We start from the raw sequence: 25,531 nt of genomic DNA, 5'->3' as shown, positions 1-25,531 counted from the left end.
CAGACAGACAGACAGACATACCTGGTGGCAGGCAGACAGGACAGCCAGGGTGGGGCAGTGCTGGGCCACCGCCTCCCCCAGCAGGTGGGTCCAGGGGCTGGGCTGCTCCTGGCTCTGCAGCAGGACCTGGAACAGCTCCCCGGGGGCCTCGGAGGGGGGCGGGGGGGCCTCCTCCTCCTGGCTGGGACTAGGACCCCCCCCCTGGGCCCCCCCCTCCTCCTGGTCCTCCCCCTCCCCCTCCTCAGGCCTCCACTGAGAGGACAGCTGAAGGCCGTGGAAGGCCAGGGTCAGGTGGGACTGCAGGGCCGGGCCGAACTGGGCCGTCAGCGCCCTCACCTGTCAATCACAAGGGCAGAACACACACCTGTCAATACCTGAGAGAGAGGGGGAGAGAGAGAGAGAGAGAGAGGGGGGGGGGGGAGAAAGAGAAAGAGAGAGGAGAGAGAGAGAGAGAGAGAGAGAGAGAGAGAGAGAGAGAGAGAGAGAGGGGGAGGGAGAGAGAGAGTGTGAGTGAGTGAGTGAGTGAGTGACTGACTGACTGATTGACTGACTGACTGTGTGAGTGTGAGAGAGAGAGAGAGAGAGAGAGGAGAGAGAGAGGGGGAGGTAGAGAGAGAGTGTGACTGACTGACTGACTGACTGACTGACTGACTGTGTGAGTGTGAGAGAGAGAGAGAGAGAGAGAGAGAGAGAGAGAGAGAGAGAGAGAGAGAGAGAGAGAGAGAGAGTGACTAGGTCACAGAAGGACAGCACCCTCACCTGTCAATCACAAGGACAGAAAGAAAGACACTCCGATGGATTTTGTTTCATTTTGACATACCTGCTGAGGAGGGTAGCTGTGGGGTGTGTGGGGGTCATGAGTGGGGGTCATGTGTGGGGTGTGTGGGGGTCATGTGTGGGGGTCATGTGTGGGGGTCATGTGTGGGGTGTGTGGGGTCATGTGTGGGGTCATGTGTGGGGTGTGCTGGTGCTGGTGACATACCTGCTGAGGAGGGTAGCTGTGGGGTGTGTGGGGTCATGTGTGGGGTCATGTGTGGGGTGTGTGGGGGTCATGTGTGGGGTGTGTGGGGGTCATGTGTGGGGTCATGTGTGGGGTGTGTGGGGGTCATGTGTGGGGTGTGTGGGGTCATGTGTGGGGTGTGCTGGTGCTGGTGACATACCTGCTGAGGAGGGTAGCTGTGGGGTGTGTGGGGTCATGTGTGGGGTCATGTGTGGGGTGTGTGGGGGTCATGTGTGGGGTGTGTGGGGGTCATGTGTGGGGTCATGTGTGGGGTGTGTGGGGGTCATGTGTGGGGTGTGTGGGGTCATGTGTGGGGTGTGCTGGTGCTGGTGACCTACCTGCTGAGGAGGGTAGCTGTGCAGCTGGACGAACAGCAGGAAGTGCAGCCATTGGCTGTCGGACGCACAGCCCCCCGGGTAGACGGAGCTGAGAGGGAGGCCGTGCAGCTGGCAGAACTGGACTGGCAGGGCCCACTCTTGACCCGCCTCGTACGAAGACCTGCAGGCGGGTCAGGAGTGTATATAAAGAACCTTTCGCTTGATATCACCAGTCCATATCGCCATCCTTTCAGAAGGTAGAAATACTACAGTACAGTGGCTGGAAATTGTCCAAGACATTTTTGATATGGAAAAGATGACATGCCTTTTGAGACTCAAAATCAATATTATTTGAAAAATACTGTGAAAAATGGAACATTTATATGAAACGTGACGCCTCCTAATTTAATACTCATTCAAAACATATGACCAGTAACATGTTTATTGAAACACCTCCGGACTTCTTATTTCTTCTGACTTTCTCCTTTTTTTTCTTTTCCTTTTAACTTTTTTTACCCCTCTGTTTATGGGTTGTGCTATGTTTCTTTACTCTTTGTTCTGTCATAAGATGTAGATGTGATGTTCTGTCCATGTCTATGCTGAAACCCAATAAAAACTAAAATGCTAAAAAAAGAAATACTACAGTAGCTGACCTGCTGAGGCCTTTCCTCTCCACGCGGTCCTTCACGGCGGCCTCTAGGTGGCGCTGCAGGTCAGCGGCGGCCTCCCTGTCTGCCTCTGCCAGCCTGCTGCCTTTACACACTGAGACAGAAACAAGACGGATGTTGGACCAGATAGAACATAACGCTGTATGACTCTTTGCATTGGAAAACGTGTGTGTGTGGAAATTTATTTGTGCGCGTGTACGCGTATGTGTGTGTGTGTGTGTGTGTGTGTGTGTGTTCACGTTCGTATTTGCGTGTGTGTGTGTGTGTGTGTGTGCGTGCGTGCGTGCGTGTGCGTCAGGCGTACCCAGCAGGTCTGTGTGTGAGGCTGTGCCCTCCTCAGCCCTCTGTGTGTGTGTGTGTGTGTGTGTGTGTGTCAGTCCTACCCAGCAGGTCAGTGTGTGAGGCCGTGCCCTCCCCAGGCGTGTGGCTCCAGTGCGTCAGCACCAGGCCCAGGGCTCGGAGGTCGACCCGCAGCCTCAGGCTACACACGCCCAGCAGCTCGCAGAAACACACACACGCCGCCGCCACGGACGCCACGCTGAAGCACCCCAGGGCCAGGCTGTAGGCCTGCTCCGCCGCACGGCTGCACCTGGGGCAGGGACACGTCATATCACAACCTCCGTTAGGACAATATCTACTATCCAGGGTTCCCACTACTTCTGAAACATCACATTTCAAGGACTTTCAAGACTCAATTCCCTCAAATTCAAGGACCCAACACGGCATAGTTTGAGACAGATGTAGATGAGAATTTATATGATAGGAACTATCCGCTCACAGACAACAATTAAAAAGAGAGGCTTGAATGTGTGAACAGTAGATGGTAAAAAGCCTTGGTTTCTCAGCTAAATGGCGTATTAAAAGCCTTGGTTTCTCAGCTAAATGGCGTATAGAACACCTTGGTTTCTCAGCTAAATGGCGTATAGAACACCTTGGTTTCTCAGCTAAATGGCGTATAGAACACCTTGGTTTCTCAGCTAAATGGCGTATAGAACACCTTGGTTTCTCAGCTAAATGGCGTATAGAACACCTTGGTTTCTCAGCTAAATGGCGTATAAAAGCCTTGGTTTCTCAGCTAAATGGCGTATAAAAGCCTTGGTTTCTCAGCTAAATGGCGTATAAAAGTCTTGGTTTCTCAGCTAAATGGCGTATGAAAGCCTTGTTTTTTCAGCTTCTTCTTCTTCGGCGTATGGGTAGTTGTTTTCCTCTCCACTCCACCAGGCTCGGGGCCGAGGGGCTACCCTTTTACCACCCCGAGACCTGGTTGAGGGGCTCACCCGGGCTATATTTCTGGACACCCCTCCAGAAGCCACGTCATCGTCTCGTCATCTAATACCGACAGACCATGCATCCCGTTGGGTGGGTGGTACACCGGGCAATCCAGGATAACATGGTCTGCGGTTTGGTCCTCTGCGCCACACTCGCACGACGCATTTGGGGCCAAGCCCCATCTGTGCATTGATGAGTGTAAAACGCCCGACACCGGTCCGGAGACGATTGAGCCTCACCCAGGATAGCCTTGGCAAGTCCATCCCGAGGGGCTCAGGGCCGGCGACTGGGATGTGGTCGTGGAGTTTGGAGGTGTTAGCCTCCCACTCCGCGCGCGACATATAATCCGCCCATCCTGCCGCACTGATGTTAAGATCTCTGCATTGCTGCCTGAGATCCTGTGTGGCAGGCACAAATGGGTGTCTCGACTTCTCAGCTAAATGGCCTATAAAAAGCCTTGGTTTCTCAGCTAAATGGCGTATGAAAAGCCTTGGTTTCTCAGCTAAATGGCGTATAAAAAGCCTTGGTTTCACAGCTAAATGGCGTATAGAAAGCCTTGGTTTCTCAGTTAAATGGCGTGTAAACAGCCTTGTTTTCTCAGCTAAATGGCGTATAAAAGCCGTGGTTTCACAGCTAAATGGCGTATAAAAGCCTTGGTTTCTCAGCTAAATGGCGTATAGAAAGCCTTGGTTTCTCAGCTAAATGGCGTATAGAAAGCCTTGGTTTCTCAGCTAAATGGCGTATAGAAAGCCTTGGTTTCTCAGCTAAATGGCGTATAGAAAGCCTTGGTTTCTCAGCTAAATGGCGTATAGAAAGCCTTGGTTTCTCAGCTAAATGGCGTATAAAAAGCCTTGGTTTCTCAGCTAAATGGCGTATAAAAGGCCTTGGTTTCATGACAGAGCCTCACACTCACTGTGACTTCACGTCTTCGGAGCTTCTCTCTGTCTCTGTCTCTGTCCTACCTGCGTCACCTTTATGTGTGTAACAGGCTTTACTCACTGTGACTTGACGTCGTCGGAGCCCGCCAGCTGTTGGACCAGGAAGGTCCCGTAGGCGAAGGAGGGCCGGCCGTGACGCAGGTAGTACAGGAAGTCCAGGTTCTCTATCAGGGCGTACCTGTTCACCAGGTGAGGGCTGGAGAAGTGCGGCAGCTCCGCTGACGTCTCTATGGAGGAGGACACACACCACACACACCACACACACGACACACACGACGCCTCGCGTCAGATACATAGACACATAGCGATAACACCATCACAATCCAAACACCTCACTCACACACAGGTCTTTACTCCATTCTGGCTGAATTACTTCACGATTGTAATTGATGTCGGAGGGGGGTCATTCGTCGGACATCGTTTTTTAAAGCAAGGGCTTTAACACTAGAACAGCCATGGGTGAGGTCATTTGACCCTGTGAGTACACTTATTTTTATATCTTTGCACTTAATCAAATTTCAGGACCCTCCTTTCATGACTTTTCTTAGATATGTGAGTTCTACCACCCTTACATTTCCATCCTTACATTTTCAAAATGACATCAGGATAAGCTAGTATAAAGCTATTTTGCACTTTTTCTGTGTAGCATTGAAGCATCTTCAGGCTAATTTACAACAACAAGCTAATTTACAACTAGTGGTCGTTGTGTGTAAATAGCAGCTTAGCATTGTAAAGAGGGTTCATTTGACCCCTGAGGCGGCTCTTTTATTAGGTAAAAAAGTCACGGCTGTTCTAGTGTTAAAACAAGGGCTTTAATATACTTTGTGATCAACAGAAAGGGGATCTTTGTGTCTGGGAGACAGACCTACCGGTGGAGCTGAGGGTGTTGGCAGACTGCCAGCCGAACAGTTTGGACGGATCCAACGGATGCAAGGCCTGAAACAGACCAAGGAAAGGTATCGTCTGCAAAAACACACAAGCTGTGAAACACAAACTAAAATGAGCGGGCCTATTCAGTTACGATGCTGTGAACGTTAAAATTGGCCGGTTTCAGAATAGATTAAATCACACGTTTCAATGTAAAAACCTCCATTGAAGACGCTTTTTAGTCTAGGATTAGTGTTAATCCGGCGGCTGTGGTGCAGGAGGTAGAGCCGCTTCTAATGAACGCAAGGTTGGCAGATCGGCAGATCGAGCCCCGGCTGGCCACATGTCGAGGTGTCCTTGGGCAAGACACTGAACCCCAAATTGCTCCCATTGAGCGGGCCGGCGCCTTGCATGGCAGCTTGCCGCCATTGGTGTGTGAATGGGTGTGTGAATGTGTGAATGAGAGGCCGTTGTAAAGCGCTTTGGATAAAGGCGCTATATAAGTCAGTGTGTTTACCATTTAATCCTTGTCTGTGAAAACTGCCCCTATATGTGTGACTGGAGCATGTGTGTGATGGAGATGGAGATAACGTTTATTGCCATTTATGCATACACATTAAGCATACACATATAGGAATTTGATTCGGCGTTACAGTAAGAGCATTTCTAAATGCAATGCAAACAAAACAACACAGGACAGACAGCAGTGCAGACAGAACACAACAAACTGTAAAACCATAGCTGCCATGTGCGGCGCTGATGTGTAGATGTGTGTGATGTGTAGATGTGTGTGATGTGTCTATCTATTCTTCTAGAAGCACTACTAACCCACACCTTCTGAAACATCACATTCAAGCACCTTTCAAGGACTTTCAAGAATCAATTCCCTCAAATTCAAGGACCCAACACGGCATAGTTTGAGACAGAACAAGATGAAAATGTATATAAAAAACAGCATCGTAGGGGGTAGCTGTGTGATTATTCTGACCGAAACCTGGCTAAATGACAACATTGTGGACGCTAACGTTAGCTTAGAGGGCCGAACGCTACATCGCGCTGACCGAACGGAGCGTAGCGGGAAGTCAAGAGGAGGTGGGATCATAATATCGACGAAGGATAGCTGGTGCTTAAACACGAAAACTGTAAGTAGCCACTGCTCCCCAGACCTAGAATACTTGACTGTTAAATGCCGACCCACATACCTGCCTAGGGAGTTTAACGCGGTGCTAATTACATGTGTGTATATAGCACCTAGCTCAGACAGCAAAGTAGCATTGGCGCGACTATATGACGTCATTAGTAGCCAACAAAGTACTGATCCACAGGCTATCCACATCATAGCGCGGGACTTTAATCATGTCGACCTGAAGGCAGTACTACCCAAGTTCTACCAGCATGTAAAATGCGCAACGAGAGGAGAAAAAACACTGGATAAGGTATACACCAACATCAAACGTGCTTACAAGGCTAGTCCGCTAGCTCATCTAGGCATGTCTGACCATGTGTCAATCCTCCTGATTCCTGCATACACTACAATGGGGAAAAGTGCTCCCACCACCACTAAGACTGTCAGAACCTGGCCAGAAGGGTCCGCTCCACTGCAGATCTGCCTAAATGACACCCTATGGCAGGAATATGAGCATGAGGACCTGGAACAGTACACGTCGTCGGTTCTGAACCACATAGTGAACTGCACCAACTCAGTCACCGTGGACAAACGGGTCCGGGTCTACCCCAACACGAAGCCATGGATGACTGGGAAGGTCCAAAAACTGATAAATGAGAGGGACAACGCCTTCTTCGCAGGGAAGCGCACACCGCTGTACAGCTCCACCAGGGCCAACCTAAAGCGCGGCATCAAAGCGGCCAAGGCAGACCACAGAGAGAAGATTGAGGAATGCCTCCTGAGCAACGACTCCAGGCGGATGTGGCAGGGGGTTCAGCAGATGACAAACTTCAGAGCCAACAGGCTCACAGCCGCAGAGGACGACCCCCTGCTGGCGGGAAAGCTGAACACCTTCTACGCCCGGTTCGACGAGGGGCGAACGGAGGTAACCACAACACAGACACCACTCTCTCCAGCTCTCAGCAGCCTCACCCTCACAGAGCACGAGGTGAGACGCGTACTGAAGGCGGTGGACCCCAGGAAAGCCTCGGGGCCGGATGGCGTCCTGGGACGGGTGCTGAGAGACTGCGCCGACCAGCTGGCCGGGGTCTTCACCAACATCTTTAACCAGTCCCTGTCCCAGGCCACCGTCCCACCCTGCCTGAAAACCTCAACTATCATCCCAGTCCCGAAGAAAAGCACGGTGAGCTGCCTAAACGACTACCGCCCGGTGGCACTCACACCAATCTTCATGAAGTGCTTCGAGAAACTAGTCCGGGCCCACATACTCACACGCCTCCCGCCCAACCTGGATCCATACCAGTTCGCCTACAGAGCCCACAGGTCCACAGAGGACGCCATAGCGACGACTCTCCACGCCACTCTATCCCACCTGGAGAGGGGAAACAGCTACGCGAGACTGCTCTTCGTGGACTTCAGCTCCGCCTTTAACACCATCCTTCCAGACAGGCTAGTGACCAAACTACTAGACCTGGGTCTATCACACTCTATATGTGCGTGGATCAAGGACTTCCTGACCGACCGCCCCCAGAGGGTGCGGGTGGGCCCCCACACCTCCACAGCCCTCAGCCTCAGCACTGGGTCACCCCAGGGCTGCGTGCTAAGCCCCATCCTCTACAACCTCTACACCCACGACTTCACCCCCATCCACCCCAGCAACTACATCGCAAAGTTTGCAGACGACACCACCGTGGTGGGATGTATCTCGGGGGGGGACGAGGCGGCGTACAGGGATGAGGTAGAGCAATTGAGCAAGCTGTGCAAGGTTAACAACCTGCTGCTAAACAAGTCAAAGACCCAGGAATTCATCGTAGACTTCAGGAGGAAAAAGTCCGAGATCCTGCCCCTGCTCATCGACGGAGAGAGCGTGGAGAGAGTCTCAACCCTCCGATTCCTGGGACACAACATGCGGGATGACCTGGCCTGGAAGGACAACACTAAAGGCACCATCAAGAGGGCACAACAGCGGCTATACACCCTGAGATGCCTCAGGAAACAACACAACAAGAAGGAGATACTGGTGGCCTTCTACCACGGCGCAGTGGAGAGCATCCTCACCTTCGGCATCTCCAACTGGTTCCACAGCTGCACAACAGCGGAGAGAAACGAGCTACAGAGAGTCGTGAGAACAGCACAGAAGATCACCGGCGCCCCCCTCCCCTCTCTGGAGGAGCTGTACAAAACACGCTGTCTCAGGAGGGCCTCCAAGATCTCCAAGGACCCGACCCACCCTGGGCACGAACACTTTGTCAAGCTGCCCTCGAACAGGAGGTACAGGACCCCGGCCGCTAAGACAAACAGACTGAAGAACAGCTTCTACCACAGGGCCGTCAAGGCCCTGAACACAGAAAAGGCCTAAGTTCTGGGCCCAGGACAGTCCGGACGGATTGTATGGCAGCTAGTGCTGAGGCACAAACATGTACATTGTCAAGCCTGCAAACTGTGACACTTTAAAATAATGTGAAAAAATACTTTCTTGTGCAATATGACAACCCTAGTTGACTATCTGTGCAGTATAGTACAGTGGATTGTGTACATAGCCTTTATTGATGTAAACCAGCTCCTTACCTTCTTGTGATTTTATGCATCTATGCTTTTTCTAAAATGTGTTTCTTTTTCCTTTCCTAAACACCAGGGGAGCCTCCCCTCCTAAATTTCGTTGTTTGGTACCTGTACTGTAGCAATGACAAATAAAGTCTATCTATCTATCTATAATAGGAACTATCCGCTCACAGACAACAATTACAAAAAGAGGCTTGAATGTGTGAACACTAGATGGTCTCTTGCCTTCTCTACCACAGCACAGCACAGCAAAACAATATATTATGAAATATGTGTAAAGTTAAGCAACACAGAGAGAAGGAGCTATGTAAAACATTTTTTATATTTTTAAATTTTTTTGAGAGAGAGAGAGAGAGAGACGGGAATTCAAGCACTTTCAATGACCCAATGATCTATTTTCAAAAACGTTTAAGACATTGATTATTATTATTTTTTCAAGGATTTCAAGGACCCGTGGGAACCCTGTACTAACATGTGTTTACTGTTTGTAGACAGACAAGAGTGATGTCAAGCATAGCACATCCACACACAGAGCTTGTATACAGCTAGTTTAAAAATAGCTGTTTTATCAAATCCCTACTATCGGCCAGTGCTCAGAATAGGTATCTGCGATGAGGAAGTGGTACGGGTGCATCTCTAATCAGCAGTGTGCTGTTGGGAGTCTGCATGTTTCTCAGTGTTCTGACTGTGAGAGCTCAGGGCTTCGCAGGCTCAGTGATGTGCCTTAAAAGTAGAATGACAGTAAAATGCACTTATATAGCTATGCCTTTATGCAAAGCGCTTTACAACGGCCTCTCATTCACCCATTCACACGCACATTCACACACCAATGGCGGCAAGCTACCATGCAAGGCGCCGGCCGGCCCGCTCACTGGCAGCAATTTGGGGTTCAGTGTCTTGCCCAAAGACACTTCGACATGTGGCCAGCCGGGGCACGAACCACCGATCTACCAACCTTGCGATCGTTAGACGGCGGCTCTACCTCCTGCGCCTCCCCACAACCGCCCCTGTATAACGTGTGTTCAGTACTACTAGCCTCCTGAGTCCCTGTCTGTTCAGTACAGATCCTGTATGTACATGTATGATGTAGACTGCCTAGACGGTTTTACACATTGATGAAAGAAGTCAACAACCATGGCTGAACGAGTAGCACAGTGTTCACGTCAACTCCCCAATATCAGACAGGCCAACACCCTCCCAACATTTAAACTAGGCCCTCAAAACAAACCCACCTCTTCAAGCTCGCCTTCACCAGTTAACCCTCTCCCCCTCCCCTTCCCATGTGTCCCCAGCACTACCTTAATTAGGCCCATATACTTTCTTCTATTTACCTTTTTGTTTCTTTTTATTATTACTACTCGATCTTTTCAGTTTATAAAGCGTCTTTGAGTGTCTAGAAAAGCGCTATATAAGTCTAATGTATTATTATTATTATTATTATTATTATTATTAACTCAGTGGTGTACCTGCATGAGGTGGTAGATGGAGATGTCCGAGGCGGGGATGGTGGACCCCCGGAGACCGCCGGGGGGGAAGAGAGCGGCCCTGAGTTTGGGGTAGGGGCTCAGGGCCATCTTCAACAGCTGGGGGTCCACCCTCCACGCAGAGCTGCCGGCTCTCTCTGCCTGCCTCGCCACCTGCAGAACACACAGAACCCCTCGGAAGGGTTAGCCATCCGCTAACATGTTAGCTGCATACAGCCAACTCAAGCTTATTCGTGTCGAATGTCCTTCCTGCTTCTCCACATGTAGGAGAGGATGCGTGACGGCTACGACACACAGTATGAGAGTAGATAAGGACATTTGAAAACATTTTACACAAAATGTGACACACCCTCCCTCCCTCCCTCCCTCACTCCCTCACTCCCTCACTCCCTCACACTCATAGTATAGTATAGTATTGTGTGGGGAATATTAGGATTCCCCACACAACCAGATCAGAACCATGGAGAGAGATAGGAGAGAGAGATAAGAGAGAGAGATAAGAGAGAGAGATAAGAGAGAGAGATAAGAGAGAGAGATAAGAGAGAGAGATAAGAGAGAGAGATAAGAGAGAGATAGGAGAGAGAGATAAGAGAGAGAGATAAGAGAGAGAGATAGGAGAGAGAGATAGGAGAGATAGGAGAGAGAGATAAGAGAGAGAGATAGGAGAGAGAGATAGGAGAGAGAGATAGGAGAGATAGGAGAGAGAGATAAGAGAGAGAGATAAGAGAGAGAGAGATAAGAGAGAGAGATAGGAGAGAGAGATAGGAGAGAGAGAGAGAGAAAGGAGAGATAGGAGAGAGAGATAAGAGAGAGAGATAAGAGAGAGAGAGATAAGAGAGAGAGATAAGAGAGAGATAAGAGAGAGAGATAGGAGAGAGAGATAAGAGAGAGAGAGATAAGAGAGAGAGAGATAAGAGAGAGAGAGATAGGAGAGAGAGAGAGAAAGGAGAGAGATAGGGAGAGAGATAAGAGAGAGAGATAGGAGAGAGAGATAGAGAGAGAGGCTGGTCCAGACCTGGTCGATGCCTCCGGGGGCGAACATGATGGTGGCGAGGGCCAGGAGGCTGTGACCTTCCAGCAGCATGCCGCTGACGGACGCCTGGCTGCCTGGGATCAACACCTGGGCGCTGGTCAGACTGGCCTCGAACACACGCTCTGGGTCTGGGGGGGGAGGGAGGGAGGAGAGAGGGTTTAGAACACACGCTCTGGGTCTGGGGGGGACATGGGGAGGGACACTCAACACCGGCCAGGGGTCCAGGAGAGGGAGTCATCCCTATTTTCCCACAGCCCAATGGTCCCACACACATTTCTAATATTTCATAGGTGGGCTAGGGATAGGGCTAGGGTTAGGGCCAGTGTTAGGGTTAGGACTAGGGTTAGGGTTAGGTTCATTGTTAGGGTTAGGGCTAGGGTTAGGGCTAGGGTCAGTGTTAGGGTTAGGACTAGGGTTAGGGTTAGGTTCATTGTTAGGGTTAGGGTTAGGGTTAGGTTCATTGTTAGGGTTAGGACTAGGGTTAGGGTTAGGGTCAGTGTTAGGGTTAGGACTAGGGTTAGGGTCAGTGTTAGGGTTAGGGCTAGGGTTAGGGTCAGTGTTAGGGTCAGTGTTAGGGTTAGGGTTAGGGTTAGGGCTAGGGTTAGGGCTAGGGTCAGTGTTAGGGTTAGGACTAGGGTTAGGGTTAGGTTCATTGTTAGGGTTAGGGTTAGGGTTAGGTTCATTGTTAGGGTTAGGACTAGGGTTAGGGTTAGGGTCAGTGTTAGGGTTAGGACTAGGGTTAGGGTCAGTGTTAGGGTTAGGGCTAGGGTTAGGGTCAGTGTTAGGGTTAGGGCTAGGGTTAGGGTCAGTGTTAGGGTCAGTGTTAGGGTTAGGGTTAGGGTTAGGTTCATTGTTAGGGTTAGGGTTAGTGTTAGGACTAGGGTTAGGTTCATTGTTAGGGTTAGTGTTAGGACTATGGGTTAGGGTCAGTGTTAGGGTTAGTGTTAGGACTAGGGTTAGGGTCAGTGTTAGGGTCAGTGTTAGGACTAGGGTTAGGGTCAGTGTTAGGGTCAGTGTTAGGGTTAGGGTTAGGACTAGGGATAGGGTTAGGTTCATTGTTAGGGTTAGGACTAGGGTTAGGGTCAGTGTTAGGGTCAGTGTTAGGGTTAGGGTTAGGGTCAGTGTGATTACTTAGAAATGTGGGACCATTGGACTGTGGGAACATGGACACACTCCCCCAGGAGAGGGACAGAGGGATTAGAGCAGAGTCTGCTGTGTCTTTGCTAGGCTTCAACAGTGGTTGAAACGTCGCTATAACTGAACACAAAATAACAGTTTCTGCAGATATTCTGGTTTCCTTTTTCATACCGTGTGTTATTTTACCCACCATGCACCTGTGAGTGTCCAATTCGTTATTGTATTGTATTAAACTGCATAAAAGAAGCACACAGACAAAAACATGAATTATGATCATATCTACTGTGTGAAGGAAGGCGTAGAAAATAAACTGCCATACCTGTGAGGTCTCTGGTAATCTCCTGCATCTTCACCAGCATCTCAAACCACGGGTAGCTCTCATATAGACCCTTGTCAGCCAGGGCGGGGCAGTTCCTTGGTGTCAGCCTGATAAGGGAGAGATAACGCATCACAAATACAAACAGCATTGAGTTACTGATGTGAATTGACATCTTAGCTACTGTACATATTCAACCGTTTAAACATACCAGTTGAGAAAGAGTTGTTTGGAAAAAATAAGACACTAAGTGGATTAGTCAAACTCCTATCAGTCTTCACCTATTAGCCATGAAATCGTGACGTTAGAATTATAAGGTTCTATCTCCGTTTAGGGTAGTTCAGAAATATTGAGCATCAAAGTTTTTACATTCCATTATGTTTTGTGAGATGGAACCTTTGTATTTTATTAATTACTCAGTCAAAAATGTAAACATTTAAAAAATAACACCACACAGGCATTAATAAACACCTAATGGATCAGATTATGTAAAAAAAAAAAAAAAACTAAATTTCAACAAAAATGGAGATAGAACCTTATAATTCTAACATCACGAAATGTTGACTTTTCTAATTCCCCATCCTTAGACCTAATCCTATGTCACCCCTTGGCTCTCCATGTTAGCCCTCCCCCTCCAAGCAGGAAGAGAACACCATGAACGTCATTATTTTCTTTGTTAATAAAGATTTTAAAAATGATGATAACCATCAGATTATTTTAGCTTAATGTCATTTCAATGTATTATAGACATAACCCAAAAAAAATCGTTAGTATGGCTATGTGTCTGACAGCTAGTAGTTGTGTGTCTAATGTTAGCTATCTAACGTTACATGTTCCCACATTTTGACACATTTCCACGTCGTATTTCCCCCCCTTTGATGCATATGACGCCTGAAATTGAACTTAAGTTCAGCCGCAAAGTTGTACTGTTGTCCTATATCAGTGCAGACTGGCAGGGTAGGAGCAAGGGTTGTTACTGCTCCTCTAATATCAGTGCAGACTGCACTTATATAGCGCCTTTATCCAAATCGCTTTACAACAGCCTCTCATTCACCCATTCACACGCACATGCAAGGCGCCGGCCCGCTCACTGGGAGCAATTTGGGGTTCAGTCAGTGTCTTGCCCGAGGACACTTCGACATGTGGCCAGCCGGGGCTCGAACTCGAACCGCCGATCTGCCGACCTTGCGATCATTAGACGGCGGCTCTACCTCCTGCGCCACACAGCCGCCCCGTAGTGTCCCTCTGCCTCACCTGTAGTGCTCCAGGTAGGTGTAGAGCAGGTAGCGCAGGCCGTGGTCCAGGCTGTGGTGGATGAAGCGGGTGTGGAAGTCATGGCCCTGGGGGGAGCGGTACTGGGGCACGGGGGGGCTGGCCTGCATCACCCCCCCCGCCTGGCCCAGCCTCCACAGCAGCTGCTCAAAGTCAGACATCTCTGCCTGGACGAACACCCCCTGCCTGGGTCAGGGAGAGAAGGAAGGGTGGGGGGGAGGGAGGGGAGGGTGTGGTAATGTTAGCACTAGAACAGCCGTGCATTTTTTACCTACTATAAGAGCCGCTTCGGGGGTCAAACGACCATAGTCTTTACAATGGGAAGCTGCTATTTACACACAACGACCACTAGTTGGCCAGCTTGTAAATTAGCCTGCCTCCTACACAGAAACACTGCAAAAATAGCTTCATACTAGCTTATCCTGATGGGATTTTTAAAATGTAAGGATACTGGGTGGTAGAAAGCACATATCTAGGACAAGTCATGAAAGGAGGGGTCCTGGAATTTGATGGAGTGCAATGATATAAAAAGAAAATGTTAGAAAAGGGTTAGCATAGAAACAGCTGCTTCCAGATCAACTTTTAGAGACGGCGAGTTTCTCCTCGGAGCCTTACTGTACATACTACTTTAGCCGGTTCAGTGACAGGCACAACTATGCAACCAGAAGAGGGAATACAGACTTTATTTTACCTAAATTCCGAACAGCAATATGGGTACTAATACATTTGTATTTACAGCAGCTTCAGAATGGAACAAGCTTCCAGTGGCCCTAAAAAGCTGAGAGGGAGAGGTAAGCTTTAAACGTGCAACAAAGAACTGGCTAGCCAGTGAAATGACAGAGTAGAAACACGTCATGGGTAGGGAGTGCAGGGAATTTGTGTAACTAATCTATGTTAGTTTTTTATGGTTTTATATCATGTTCTGTAAATTAGTTTTATGGTAACTGTCTGTCCTGTCCTCAATCAGGGACCATGATGGAAATAAGCGTTTGCGCTTTATCATGTGTTTTATCCCTTGGAAACTGTCTTTTTAATTCCACAATAAATCAAATCAAATACCTGGCGAGCATGTGCAGGACGCGGCCCCTCATGTAGGCGCTGCAGCGGGTGTTGTCGTTAACCACGTCCGCGGTGAGCGCCGGCCACCGGGGGGCGCTGGAGGGGTCCCCGTTCTGGGCGGCCAGGCTCTCCACCCACCGGGTCACCCTGCGCTGGTCGTGGAGGGAGGTGAGGTACGTCCACAGAGCCGCCGAGTCACAGGAGCTCACGGCTGACGTTCAAAAACGCATAAAAACGAGATCAAAACCTCGATCGAACGTCAACAAAAACCCAAGACAAGGACTCGATCATGGACATTCTCACTGACAAATGCAACTGTTTCTCAACCCTCTACAGTGTTTTTCCAAACCCTCCCTGTTGGCTGCTTACTGTCTGTCCCATGCAGGCCTGTTGACTTGACTGTGTCTGTCCAAATGTGCATACTGTACGTATTGCAATTTTGTTTCATTCTGTTAGTGTGCTTTCTGTGGTGCGTAATGTTGTGCGGGTTTATGTGGTTGTGTGACGCTGTCCTTTTAACGTATAACTGATGCTGTGACCGTAAGTGGAGGAGGTGTGGAGATGTCTGTATGTTTCTTATCGTTTCGTATGTATCTTTTAACTGTGCTGAAAATGCTTGGATATGTGCCGCTGTCTGTCGCTGTCTGTTGTGTGTGTTCTTGAACATGTAACCTGATTTGTTTTCAGCCCCTCACCCCCAAGAGGCTTTTGTCTTTTGCCAGGCCGCCAATGCAAATAAGAATTGGTTCTTATTGGCCTGCCTGGTTAAATAAAGGTTAAATAAAAAATACATTAAAAAAAAAAATCTATTATTTTTTATTTTCATTGTTTTAGAGAGAGTCCTACCTGAGTCTTCTAGACGGGACAGCAGAATGGCCCTCTGGGTGTTGTGGTCCCAGTGCCTGACCCAGTCCAGACGCAGGGAGCTCCACAGAGAGCGTCCGGGCTGGGGACCCGTCTCACACACCAGCTCCTCCAGCAGACGCCTCGGCGCAGAGCCCGTCTGGACCATCTGGACCATCTGGACCCTGAGAGGAAGTAGACAGCGCGTGTGGGTGGATGAGGAACAAACACAAACCAGGAAGTGAAATATTAGTAGTCACCCTGAAATAGAGGGTGATCAAAGGTAGATTATAGTCTAGAATTATTATTTTTTTACTACTACTACATGGTAAAATGAGCTGATATGTGTATCATTGTGAAGCTATAAAAGTAGAGGAAAAAAAACAACAACTGTGCATGGTAGTTTCCCAAAAGCTTCATGGCACTAATTCTACTTTACTTGTACAGGGTTCCCACACCTTCTGAAACATCAACTTCAAGCACCTTTCAAACACCTTTCAAGCAACTTTCAATGACTTTCAAGACTCAATTCCCTCAAATTCAAGGACCCAACACGGCATAGTTTGAGACAGAACTAGTTGGAGCTAAGTAAAAATGTTTTGAATAAATATATATTTTTAGAGAGAGAGAGAGAGAGAGAGAGAGAGAGAGAGAGAGAGAGAGAGAGAGAGAGAGAGAGAGAGAGAGAGAGAAAGGGGAATTCAAGCACTTTCAATGAGCCATGTCTATTTTCAAAAACGTTTTACTTACTTTACTTTACTACTTTTTCTCAAATTCACAAACTGTCAAGGATGTCAAGGACCCGTGGGAGCACTGCTTGTAGAACGTGTGAGTCTGTGAGAAGGCGAGCGGCCGGTCAGTTTGATCTCTCACCTTTGTCTGGCCAGGGGCTCGGTGCGCTGAGTGGCCGGTACGGAGAACAACCGCTCAATCTGTTTGATGAACGCCACCCTCTGCACCTCTTCCTCTGACAGATATCTCTGCTTCGACAACTCCTCTACCTGCATGGGGTCATTGAAAAAACAATTCCATAACTTAATTCAGGGTTCCTACAAGTTTCAACAAGTCAAATTTAAAAAATCATTTTAGACCTTTTTTTCCCTCTTTGAATAGAATTTTAGACCTATTAGCTTTTTGTCATCCTCGAGGTGATGAAATTAGGGATTTCACTGCCGTACAGGCAAAAAAGGAAGCGAATTGGCATTTTTGGGGGGTTCCAGCTTGATTAATTTTCCGTGTAAATAGATGTGGTCGGACTGATTTCCTTGCAGGATCTCATTTTTAAGACCTAGCACCTGATTTTTAGACCAAATAACTGCAATTTGGGACCTTTTTAGGCCTTATGAGTTGGATTGCTGGATTTTAGACTTTAAGGCTTTTTAAGATCAGCGCGGGAACCCTGTAATTACTCCGCATAATTACAACGTTGAGGTTGACACTATAATGTCAAAGAAGTAAATGAGTTCAGCGACAGAAGCACTTATAAAAGAACAGGTTTCTCGGTAATAAAACACAAAGCCGATGTTAAGTAGGAGGTGCACGATCATAATTGCTTGATAAGGTGGAGGAATATCGCATGAAATGGGGGCAGTATCACTCATATATTGAGAGATAATGGCGTTTCCAGCGCATGTAAATAGCAATATTCCAATATGTAAAACGTGGAAAGAGAAAAGTAAACTGCTATAATTATGACTGTCAGACAATGCTGTAGTTTTACATGTCGTGTCGTTAGAATTATATAATTTCTACATAATCTGATCCATTAGGTGTTTATTAATGCCTGTGTGGTGTTATTTTTAAAATGTTGACATTTTTGAGTTAGTAATTCATAAAATACAAAGGTTCCATCTCACAAAATATAATGGAATGTAAAAACGTTGACGCTCAATATCTCTGAACTGCCCTAAACGGAGATAGAACCTTATCATTCTAAACGGAGATAGAACCTTATCATTCTAAACGGAGATAGAACCTTATCATTCTAAACGGAGATCGAACCTTATCATTCTAAACGGAGATCGAACCTTATCATTCTAAACGGAGATCGAACCTTATCATTCTAAACGGAGATAGAACCTTATCATTCTAAACGGAGATAGAACCTTATCATTCTAAACGGAGATAGAACCTTATCATTCTAAACGGAGATAGAACCTTATCATTCTAAACGGAGATCGAACCTTATCATTCTAAACGGAGATAGAACCTTATCATTCTAAACGGAGATAGAACCTTATCATTCTAAACGGAGATAGAACCTTATCATTCTAAACGGAGATAGAACCTTATCATTCTAAACGGAGATAGAACCTTATCATTCTAAGATCACGATTTCTGTACATCACCATCACGTTTTGTTGTGTCTAGTCTTTTTAATGTGTTGTCCAATGCCAACTGTTACTTGTGATGGATGCCTGTTCATTGTTTGTTTATCGAAAATAACAAAAAGCTATTAATCATAAAAAATATTATTACATTTCGCTCGATTGTCAAACGTGCGGTAAAGTCTTACCACAAAGTCCCTGAGGTCCTGGTCGTCTGTGTAGAGACATACGCTGTGCAGTTGCTTCTTCACGTTGAAACCCTGCAAACAAACACACTGGCGTTTCAGGCTCGCACCACAGCAACACTAACCCTTCACCACGGTAAAGCCCCTTGGTCATGCAGTTTTCCCTTTATTAACATAGTTTTGTTCGCTAACAAGGAGACTGCTGTCTTGTTTCCAGTTCATAGGGGAATGCCTATTTAGCCACGGAGCGAACTGTAGCATTCCTGGTTAGGTCATGGGAGTGTGAAGAGCTTTTATAACAGCCCTGGCCGACACTGATACGCTTTCGACGGATTCGGTGGCGAGAGTCATTTAGCCACGTGCTTGTTGTGTGTGTGGAAACTTAACCCTAACGTTTGACCACTATCTTACTATCCCCCTGCCTCCCCCTGCCTCCCCCTGCCTCGCCCTGCCTCCCCTTGCCTCCCCCTGCCTCCCTTGCCTCCCCCTGCCTTCCCATGCCTCCCCCTGCCTCCTCCTGCCTCGCCCTGCCTCCCCTGGCCTCCCCCTGCCTCCCTGTGCCTCCCCCTGCCTCCCCGTGCCTCCCCCGGCCTCCCCCTGCCTCGCCCTGCCTCCCTGTGCCTCCCCTTCCCTCCCCCTGCCTCCCCCTTGCCTCGCCCTGCCTCGCCCTGGCTCGCCCTGCCTCGCCCTGCCTTCCCATGCCTCCTCCTGCCTCGCCCTGCCTCCCATGGCCTCCACCTGCCTCCCCCTGCCTCCCTTGCCTCCCCCGGCCTCCCCCTGCCTCCCTGTGCCTCCCCCTGCCTCTCCCTGCCTCCCCCTGCCTCCTCTTCCCTCCCCCTGCCTCCCCCTTGCCTCCCCCGGCCTCCCCCTGCCTCCCCCTGCCTCCTCTTCCCTCCCCCTGCCTCCCCCTTGCCTCCCCCTGCCTCCTCTTCCCTCCCCCTGCCTCCCCCTTGCCTCCCCCTTGCCTCCCCCGGCCTCCCCCTGCCTCCCCCTGCCTCCCTGTGCCTCTCCCTGCCTCCCCTGGCCTCCCCCTGCCTCCCTGTGCCTCGCCCTGCCTCCCCCTCCCTCCCCCTGCCTCGCCCGGCCTCCCCCTGCCTCCCCGTGCCTCCCCCTGCCTCTCCCTGCCTCCCCCTGCCTCCCCCTGCCTCTCCCTGCCTCTCCCTGCCTCTCCCTGCCTCACCCTGCCTCTCCCTGCCTCCCTGTGCCTCCCCCTGCCTCCCCCTGCCTCTCCCTGCCTCCCCCTGCCTCCCCCTGCCTCTCCCTGCCTCCCCCTGCCTCTCCCTGCCTCCACCTGCCTCCCCCTGCCTCCCTGTGCCTCCTCCTGCCTCCCCCGGCCTCCCCCTGCCTCCCTGTGCCTCGCCCGGCCTCCCCCTGCCTCGCCCGGCCTCCCCCTGCCTCGCCCTGCCTCCCCGTGCCTCCCTGTGCCTCCCCCTGCCTCGCCCTGCCTCTCCCTGCCTCCCCCTGCCTCTCCCTGCCTCCCCCTGCCTCCCTGTGCCTCCCCCTGCCTCTCCCTGCCTCCCCCTGCCTCCCCCTGCCTCCCCCGGCCTCCCCCTGCCTCTCCCGGCCTCTCCCTGCCTCCCCCTGCCTCCCACTGCCTCCCCGTGCCTCCCTGTGCCTCCCCCTGCCTCTCCCTGCCTCCCCCTGCCTCCCCCTGCCTCTCCCTGCCTCTCCCTGCCTCTCCCTGCCTCCCCCTGCCTCTCCCTGCCTCTCCCTGCCTCCCCCTGCCTCCCTGTGCCTCCCCCTGCCTCCCTGTGCCTCCCCTTCCCTCTCCCTGCCTCTCCCTGCCTCCCCCTGCCTCCCCCGGCCTCTCCCGGCCTCCCCCTGCCTCCCCCTGCCTCCCTGTGCCTCCCCCTGCCTCCCCCTGCCTCCCCCTGCCTCCTCCTGCCTCTCCCTGCCTCCTCCTGCCTCCTCCTGCCTCCCCCTGCCTCCTCCTGCCTCCCCGGCCTCCCCCGGCCTCTCCCTGCCTCCCCCTGCCTCCCTGTGCCTCCCCCGGCCTCCCCCTGCCTCCCCCTGCCTCCCCCTGCTTCTCCATGCCTCCCCCTGCCTCTCCCTGCCTCCCCCGGCCTCCCCCGGCCTCCCCCGGCCTCCCCCGGCCTCCCCCTGCCTCCCCCTGCCTCCCCCTGCCTCCCTGGTCCTCTCACCGTGTTCCTGAGCAGGGTGGAGGCGCGGCCCAGGTCTCTGTGTGTGAGGCAGGTGGAGGCCAGGCGGAGGCCGGCGGCCCGCAGCTCCTCCAGCCGCTGCTCCGGCCTGCTCTGGCTCCGCAGGTAGGCCTGGGCCCGCGGGATCTGATTGGTCAGGACCGCCTGCTGCACCACCTCCTGAGACACACACACACACACACACACACACATATATATATATATGAGCATTCAGCATCTCCTGTGACACACACACACACATACAGGATAACACACACACATACGGTCCGGTAGATACAGATAGGTTTTCGGTACCCAACCCTACATATACTGTATATATATATTGCTACGGTTGAGTTACCTTCACCAGTTAACCCTCTCCCCCTCCCCTTCCCATGTGTCCCCAGCATTACCTCAATTAGACCCCTATACTTTATTCTATTTACCTTTTGTTTCTTTTTATTATTACTACTCAATCTTTTCAGTTTATAAAGCATCTTTGAGTGTCTAGAAAAGCGCTATATAAGTCTAATGTATTATTATTATTATTATTATTATTATTATTATTATTATGATTACCTCAGTGGTGAGGAAGCCCCAGGCCTCTGCCTTCTCCTCCTCCTCAGACCCAGGCGAGGGGGACGTGCCCGGGGTGGAGGTGATGGCGCCCCCCGGTGGCCAGGGGAACCTCTTCATGAAGGTGCGCAGCTCTGTGACGTACCTGTCTAGGATCTCCACACACTGCTGCAGGTTCTCATCAAGCACTGTCAAAAAGAAATATCCGATTAAAACGAGACGGAACCATTGAGCTTTTGAAGCATTTGCCATCATTATACCTCGTCATGATCCATAATCCGTCCAATCTAAGGTCTGGTCTAGTACCTACTTCTCCTGACAATGTCAGGTTTCACAATGTAAGCATTCAAATATCAACTGTAAGGGATTCATAAGCTGGTACCACAAAAACCGTTGAAGGGTTCTAATAATAATAATAATAATAAGACATTAGACTTATATAGCGCTTTTCTAGACACTCAAAGACGCTTTACAAACTGAAAAGATTGAGTAGTAATAATAAAAAGAAACCGAAAATAAATAAAAGAAAGTATAGGGGCCTAATTGAGGTAGTGCTGGGGACACATGGGAAGGGGAGGGGGAGAGGGTTAACTGGTGAAGGCGAGCTTGAAGAGGTGGGTTTTGAGGGCCTGTTGTTTAAATGTTGGCAGGGTGTTGGCCTGTCTGATGTGGTTGGGGAGGGCGTTCCAGAGGGACGGGGCTGCGGCTGAAAAGGCCCTATCACCCCAGGTCCGGAGCTTACCACAACAACAGTTGAAGGGTTATTGCATAACTGTAACCAAAATATGACACAAAATATCACACTACAGTCAAACTGGACATGTACAAGAGTCAAGGTGAGGTGTGTACAGTGCTGGAATTAAACGTGAAAAGAAAACATCAGCACTTCAGGTAGTGTCTAAGACATCTATACCAGCGATTCCCAACCTATGGGCTGCCGCCCTCTGGTGGGCTGTGAGGGTACTGCTACTTTGTTTTATTAGAGAGAGAGAGAGAGAGAGAGAGAGAGAGAGAGAGAGAGAGAGAGAGAGAGAGAGAGAGAGAGAGAGAGAGAGGGAGGGGAATTCAAGCACTTTCAATGACCCGATGATGTCTACTTTCAAAAACGTTTAAGACCTTGATTTCTTTTTACCAAATTCACAAACTTTCAAGGATTTCAAGGACCCGTGGGAAACCCTGGACAGAGAGACAGAGAGGTGAGGCTCACCCTGGGCGGAGCAGAGGACAGAGAGAAGAGAGAGAGAGAGAGAGAGAGAGAGAGAGAGAGAGAGAGAGACAGAGAGGTGAGGCTCACCCTGGGTGGAGCAGAGGACAGAGAGAAGAGAGAGAGAGAGAGAGAGAGAGAGACAGAGAGGTGAGGCTCACCCTGGGTGGAGCAGAGGACAGAGAGAAGAGAGAGAGAGAGAGAGAGACAGAGAGGTGAGGCTCACCCTGGGCGGAGCAGAGGACAGAGAGGTGAGGCTCACCCTGGGCGGAGCAGAGGACAGAGAGGTGAGGCTCACCCTGGGCGGAGCAGAGGACAGAGAGGTGGGGCTCACCCTGGGCGGAGCAGAGGATGACTCGGACCTGCGTGTTGAGGAAGGCCAGGGTGAGGCTGAGCAGCTGTTCTGAGAACTGTCTGCTCTGGGCCTCCGTGTGCGTGTCCCTGATGGCGCCGGACAGCAGGTCCATGGCCGGGCGCAGGTCCTGGATGTCTGGGAGGGACGGAGACACACACTGAGGTTGGTAATGGATGAACCAACACACACAGACAAAGACACACACACACACACACACACACACACACACTGAGGTTGGCATCGGTGGAGTAAGGTAATGGATGGAGGAACACACACACGCACACACGCACATACACACAAACACAGTCACACACAATCAAGCAGTCTCTCTCTCTCTCTCTCTCTCTCTCTCTCTCTCACACACAGACACACACACAGACACAGACACAGACACAGACACAGACACAGACACACAGACACACCCCACACACCCCCCCCCCACACGCACACACACACACAGACACATCATCCGAGGTAAGGTAGTTCCCTGGAGGAGCTGTATCCGGGTATCTGACAGCTCCTGAGAGGTAGTGTACTGTCCTCTTCTCTGTTGGTCACGCTCTCATGCCCCCCCCCCCCCCCCCCCCCCCCCCCGGCCCCGCCTACACAATCCCACAATCCACTTCACCCAAACACCCAATCAGGAGGCAATGCTAATATCGCCTACGCGCCAGTGCACTGCATGGCTAACGGTACAGAATGTCTGATTAATTAGATCAGCATTAACGACCTCAAGCACACCCATAACCATGTCCATCATTACACTGTAAACACCTGTTTAACTGTTTAACCATGTCCATCATTACACTGTAAACACCTGTTTAACTGTTTAACCATGTCCATCATTACACTGTAAACACCTGTTTAACTGTTTAACCATGTCCATCATTACACTGTAAACACCTGTTTAACTGTTTAACCATGTCCATCATTACACTGTAAACACCTGTTTAACTGTTTAACCATGTCCGTCATTACACTGTAAACACCTGTTTAACTGTTTAACCATGTCCATCATTACACTGTAAACACCTGTTTAACTGTTTAACCATGTCCATCATTACACTGTAAACACCTGTTTAACTGTTTAACCATGTCCATCATTACACTGTAAACACCTGTTTAACTGTTTAACCATGTCCATCATTACACTGTAAACACCTGTTTAACTGTTTAACCATGTCCATCATTACACTGTAAACACCTGTTTAACTGTTTAACCATGTCCATCATTACACTGTAAACACCTGTTTAACTGTTTAACCATGTCCATCATTACACTGTAAACACCTGTTTAACTGTTTAACCATGTCCATCATTACACTGTAAACACATATTTAACTGTTTAACCATGTCCATCATTACACTGTAAACACCTACTTAACTGTTTAACCATGTCCATCATTACACTGTAAACACCTGTTTAACTGTTTAACCATGTCCATCATGACACTGTAAACACCTGTTTAACTGTTTAACCATGTCCATCATTACACTGTAAACACCTGTTTAACTGTTTAACCATGTCCATCATGACACTGTAAACACCTGTTTAACTGTTTAACCATGTCCATCATTACACTGTAAACACCTGTTTAACTGTTTAACCATGTCCATCATTACACCTATTTAACGGCATCACTGCATACTGCGTTATTGGACTTCGCATTCAGTGAAAGTGCTGTAATTTGCTTTAATCAAGCGAACTGACTTGGAACATGATAAGTGTAAGAAGTAGATTAGACGTTAAGAGAGAGAGAACAGAGTGCCCCGCGGTGGCGCAGCGGTCTAAGCATCAGTCTCTGGTGCAAGCTGCCCACTGGGGACTGGGATCAAAACCCGGTCTCGCCAGACCCGGATATGGCCGGGGCCCACGGGGAGCAGCATATTGGACGGCCGCTCCCGAGGGTGGTATAGGCTATTTCCGGATAAGGATCCGTCGCGCAACACCGCCCCCGTCTGGTGCCGGAATAACAGTGTTGGGCTCGAGGGGCCGGTAGCTAGTCTATCGGCTCTCTCATCTGGGCTGCCGGCCACGGGATGCGCGGGCGGCCGATCCTACGCAATAGGCGACAGGGGATAATTGGACACTAGGTTGGGTATAATTGGATACTAAATTGGGTGGAAAAAGGGATAAAATCAAAAATAAATTTATTTATTTTTAAAAAGAGAGAGAGAGAACAGAGAGAGAGAGAAGAATGCATGAAAAGAACGCTGCTCACTCTTCAGCTGGGTCGTGGTTGAGAGAGAGAGAACAGAGAGAGAGAGAGAAGAATGCATGAAAAGAACGCTGCTCACTCTTCAGCTGGGTCGTGGTTGAGAGAGAGAGAACAGAGAGAGAGAGAGAAGAATGCATGAAAAGAACGCTGCTCACTCTTCAGCTGGGTCGTGGTTGAGAGCGCGGGCGCCTGCTCAGGTGACCCGTACCCTGCCGCCGGGCTCAGAACATTCTCTTTGCTCTTCAGGAAGAAGTCCACCGTGTCCAACTGATGGTTCTTCAATCCAGCCTTAAAACACACAAGTCAGTAAGGAATTAGAGGACAACCAAACTCCACCTGGTACCTCTGTTTACCAATCTCTCGCTTGGTAAATGGTAAACGGACTGCACTTATATAGCGCCTTTATCATACTTATATACTGATAAACCGTCTTCTGGAGCTCAACCATGTTGTTCAATTTCGCTAACTGCGAGTTTACCTGCCTTACCTGCTCCTTTGACTATTGTGGGACTAATATCAGACAGGAATTTTTTCCTGAATAGTGTGCAGTGAATTCATACTACATGGAAAGGAATATCTAGTATGACATGCTGGCATTTTAGAGAGTAGGCCTACATACTCATCTCTGGTACATTT

At 49.8% G+C, this 25,531-nt stretch overlaps 1 protein-coding gene across 1 annotated transcript in view; it reads right to left on the bottom strand.

Moving 5' to 3' along the window:
- spg11 (SPG11 vesicle trafficking associated, spatacsin) overlaps positions 1–25,531 on the bottom strand; it is a gene marked incomplete at its 5' end in the record, with an annotated part of 49,246 nt that overhangs the window by 15,222 nt on the left and 8,493 nt on the right. The window contains 18 exons of the mRNA XM_080539146.1: positions 22–336; positions 1,339–1,498; positions 1,971–2,079; positions 2,369–2,574; positions 4,254–4,419; positions 5,062–5,128; positions 10,214–10,384; positions 11,247–11,392; positions 12,721–12,827; positions 13,972–14,175; positions 15,049–15,259; positions 15,895–16,076; positions 16,765–16,892; positions 18,407–18,478; positions 20,545–20,721; positions 21,121–21,305; positions 22,656–22,811; positions 25,051–25,183. Of these exons, the coding sequence (XP_080395272.1) occupies positions 22–336; positions 1,339–1,498; positions 1,971–2,079; positions 2,369–2,574; positions 4,254–4,419; positions 5,062–5,128; positions 10,214–10,384; positions 11,247–11,392; positions 12,721–12,827; positions 13,972–14,175; positions 15,049–15,259; positions 15,895–16,076; positions 16,765–16,892; positions 18,407–18,478; positions 20,545–20,721; positions 21,121–21,305; positions 22,656–22,811; positions 25,051–25,183 (2,895 nt within the window). The remainder of the gene's footprint in view (positions 1–21; positions 337–1,338; positions 1,499–1,970; positions 2,080–2,368; positions 2,575–4,253; positions 4,420–5,061; positions 5,129–10,213; positions 10,385–11,246; positions 11,393–12,720; positions 12,828–13,971; positions 14,176–15,048; positions 15,260–15,894; positions 16,077–16,764; positions 16,893–18,406; positions 18,479–20,544; positions 20,722–21,120; positions 21,306–22,655; positions 22,812–25,050; positions 25,184–25,531) is intronic.

Source organism: Nansenia antarctica, assembly GCF_963989245.1.
Source record: "Nansenia antarctica genome assembly, chromosome: 9".
NCBI classification, from domain to species: Eukaryota; Metazoa; Chordata; class Actinopteri; order Argentiniformes; family Microstomatidae; genus Nansenia; species Nansenia antarctica.
Note: the sequence above shows the minus strand (reverse complement) of the source record. Positions and strands in the feature narration are given on the sequence as shown.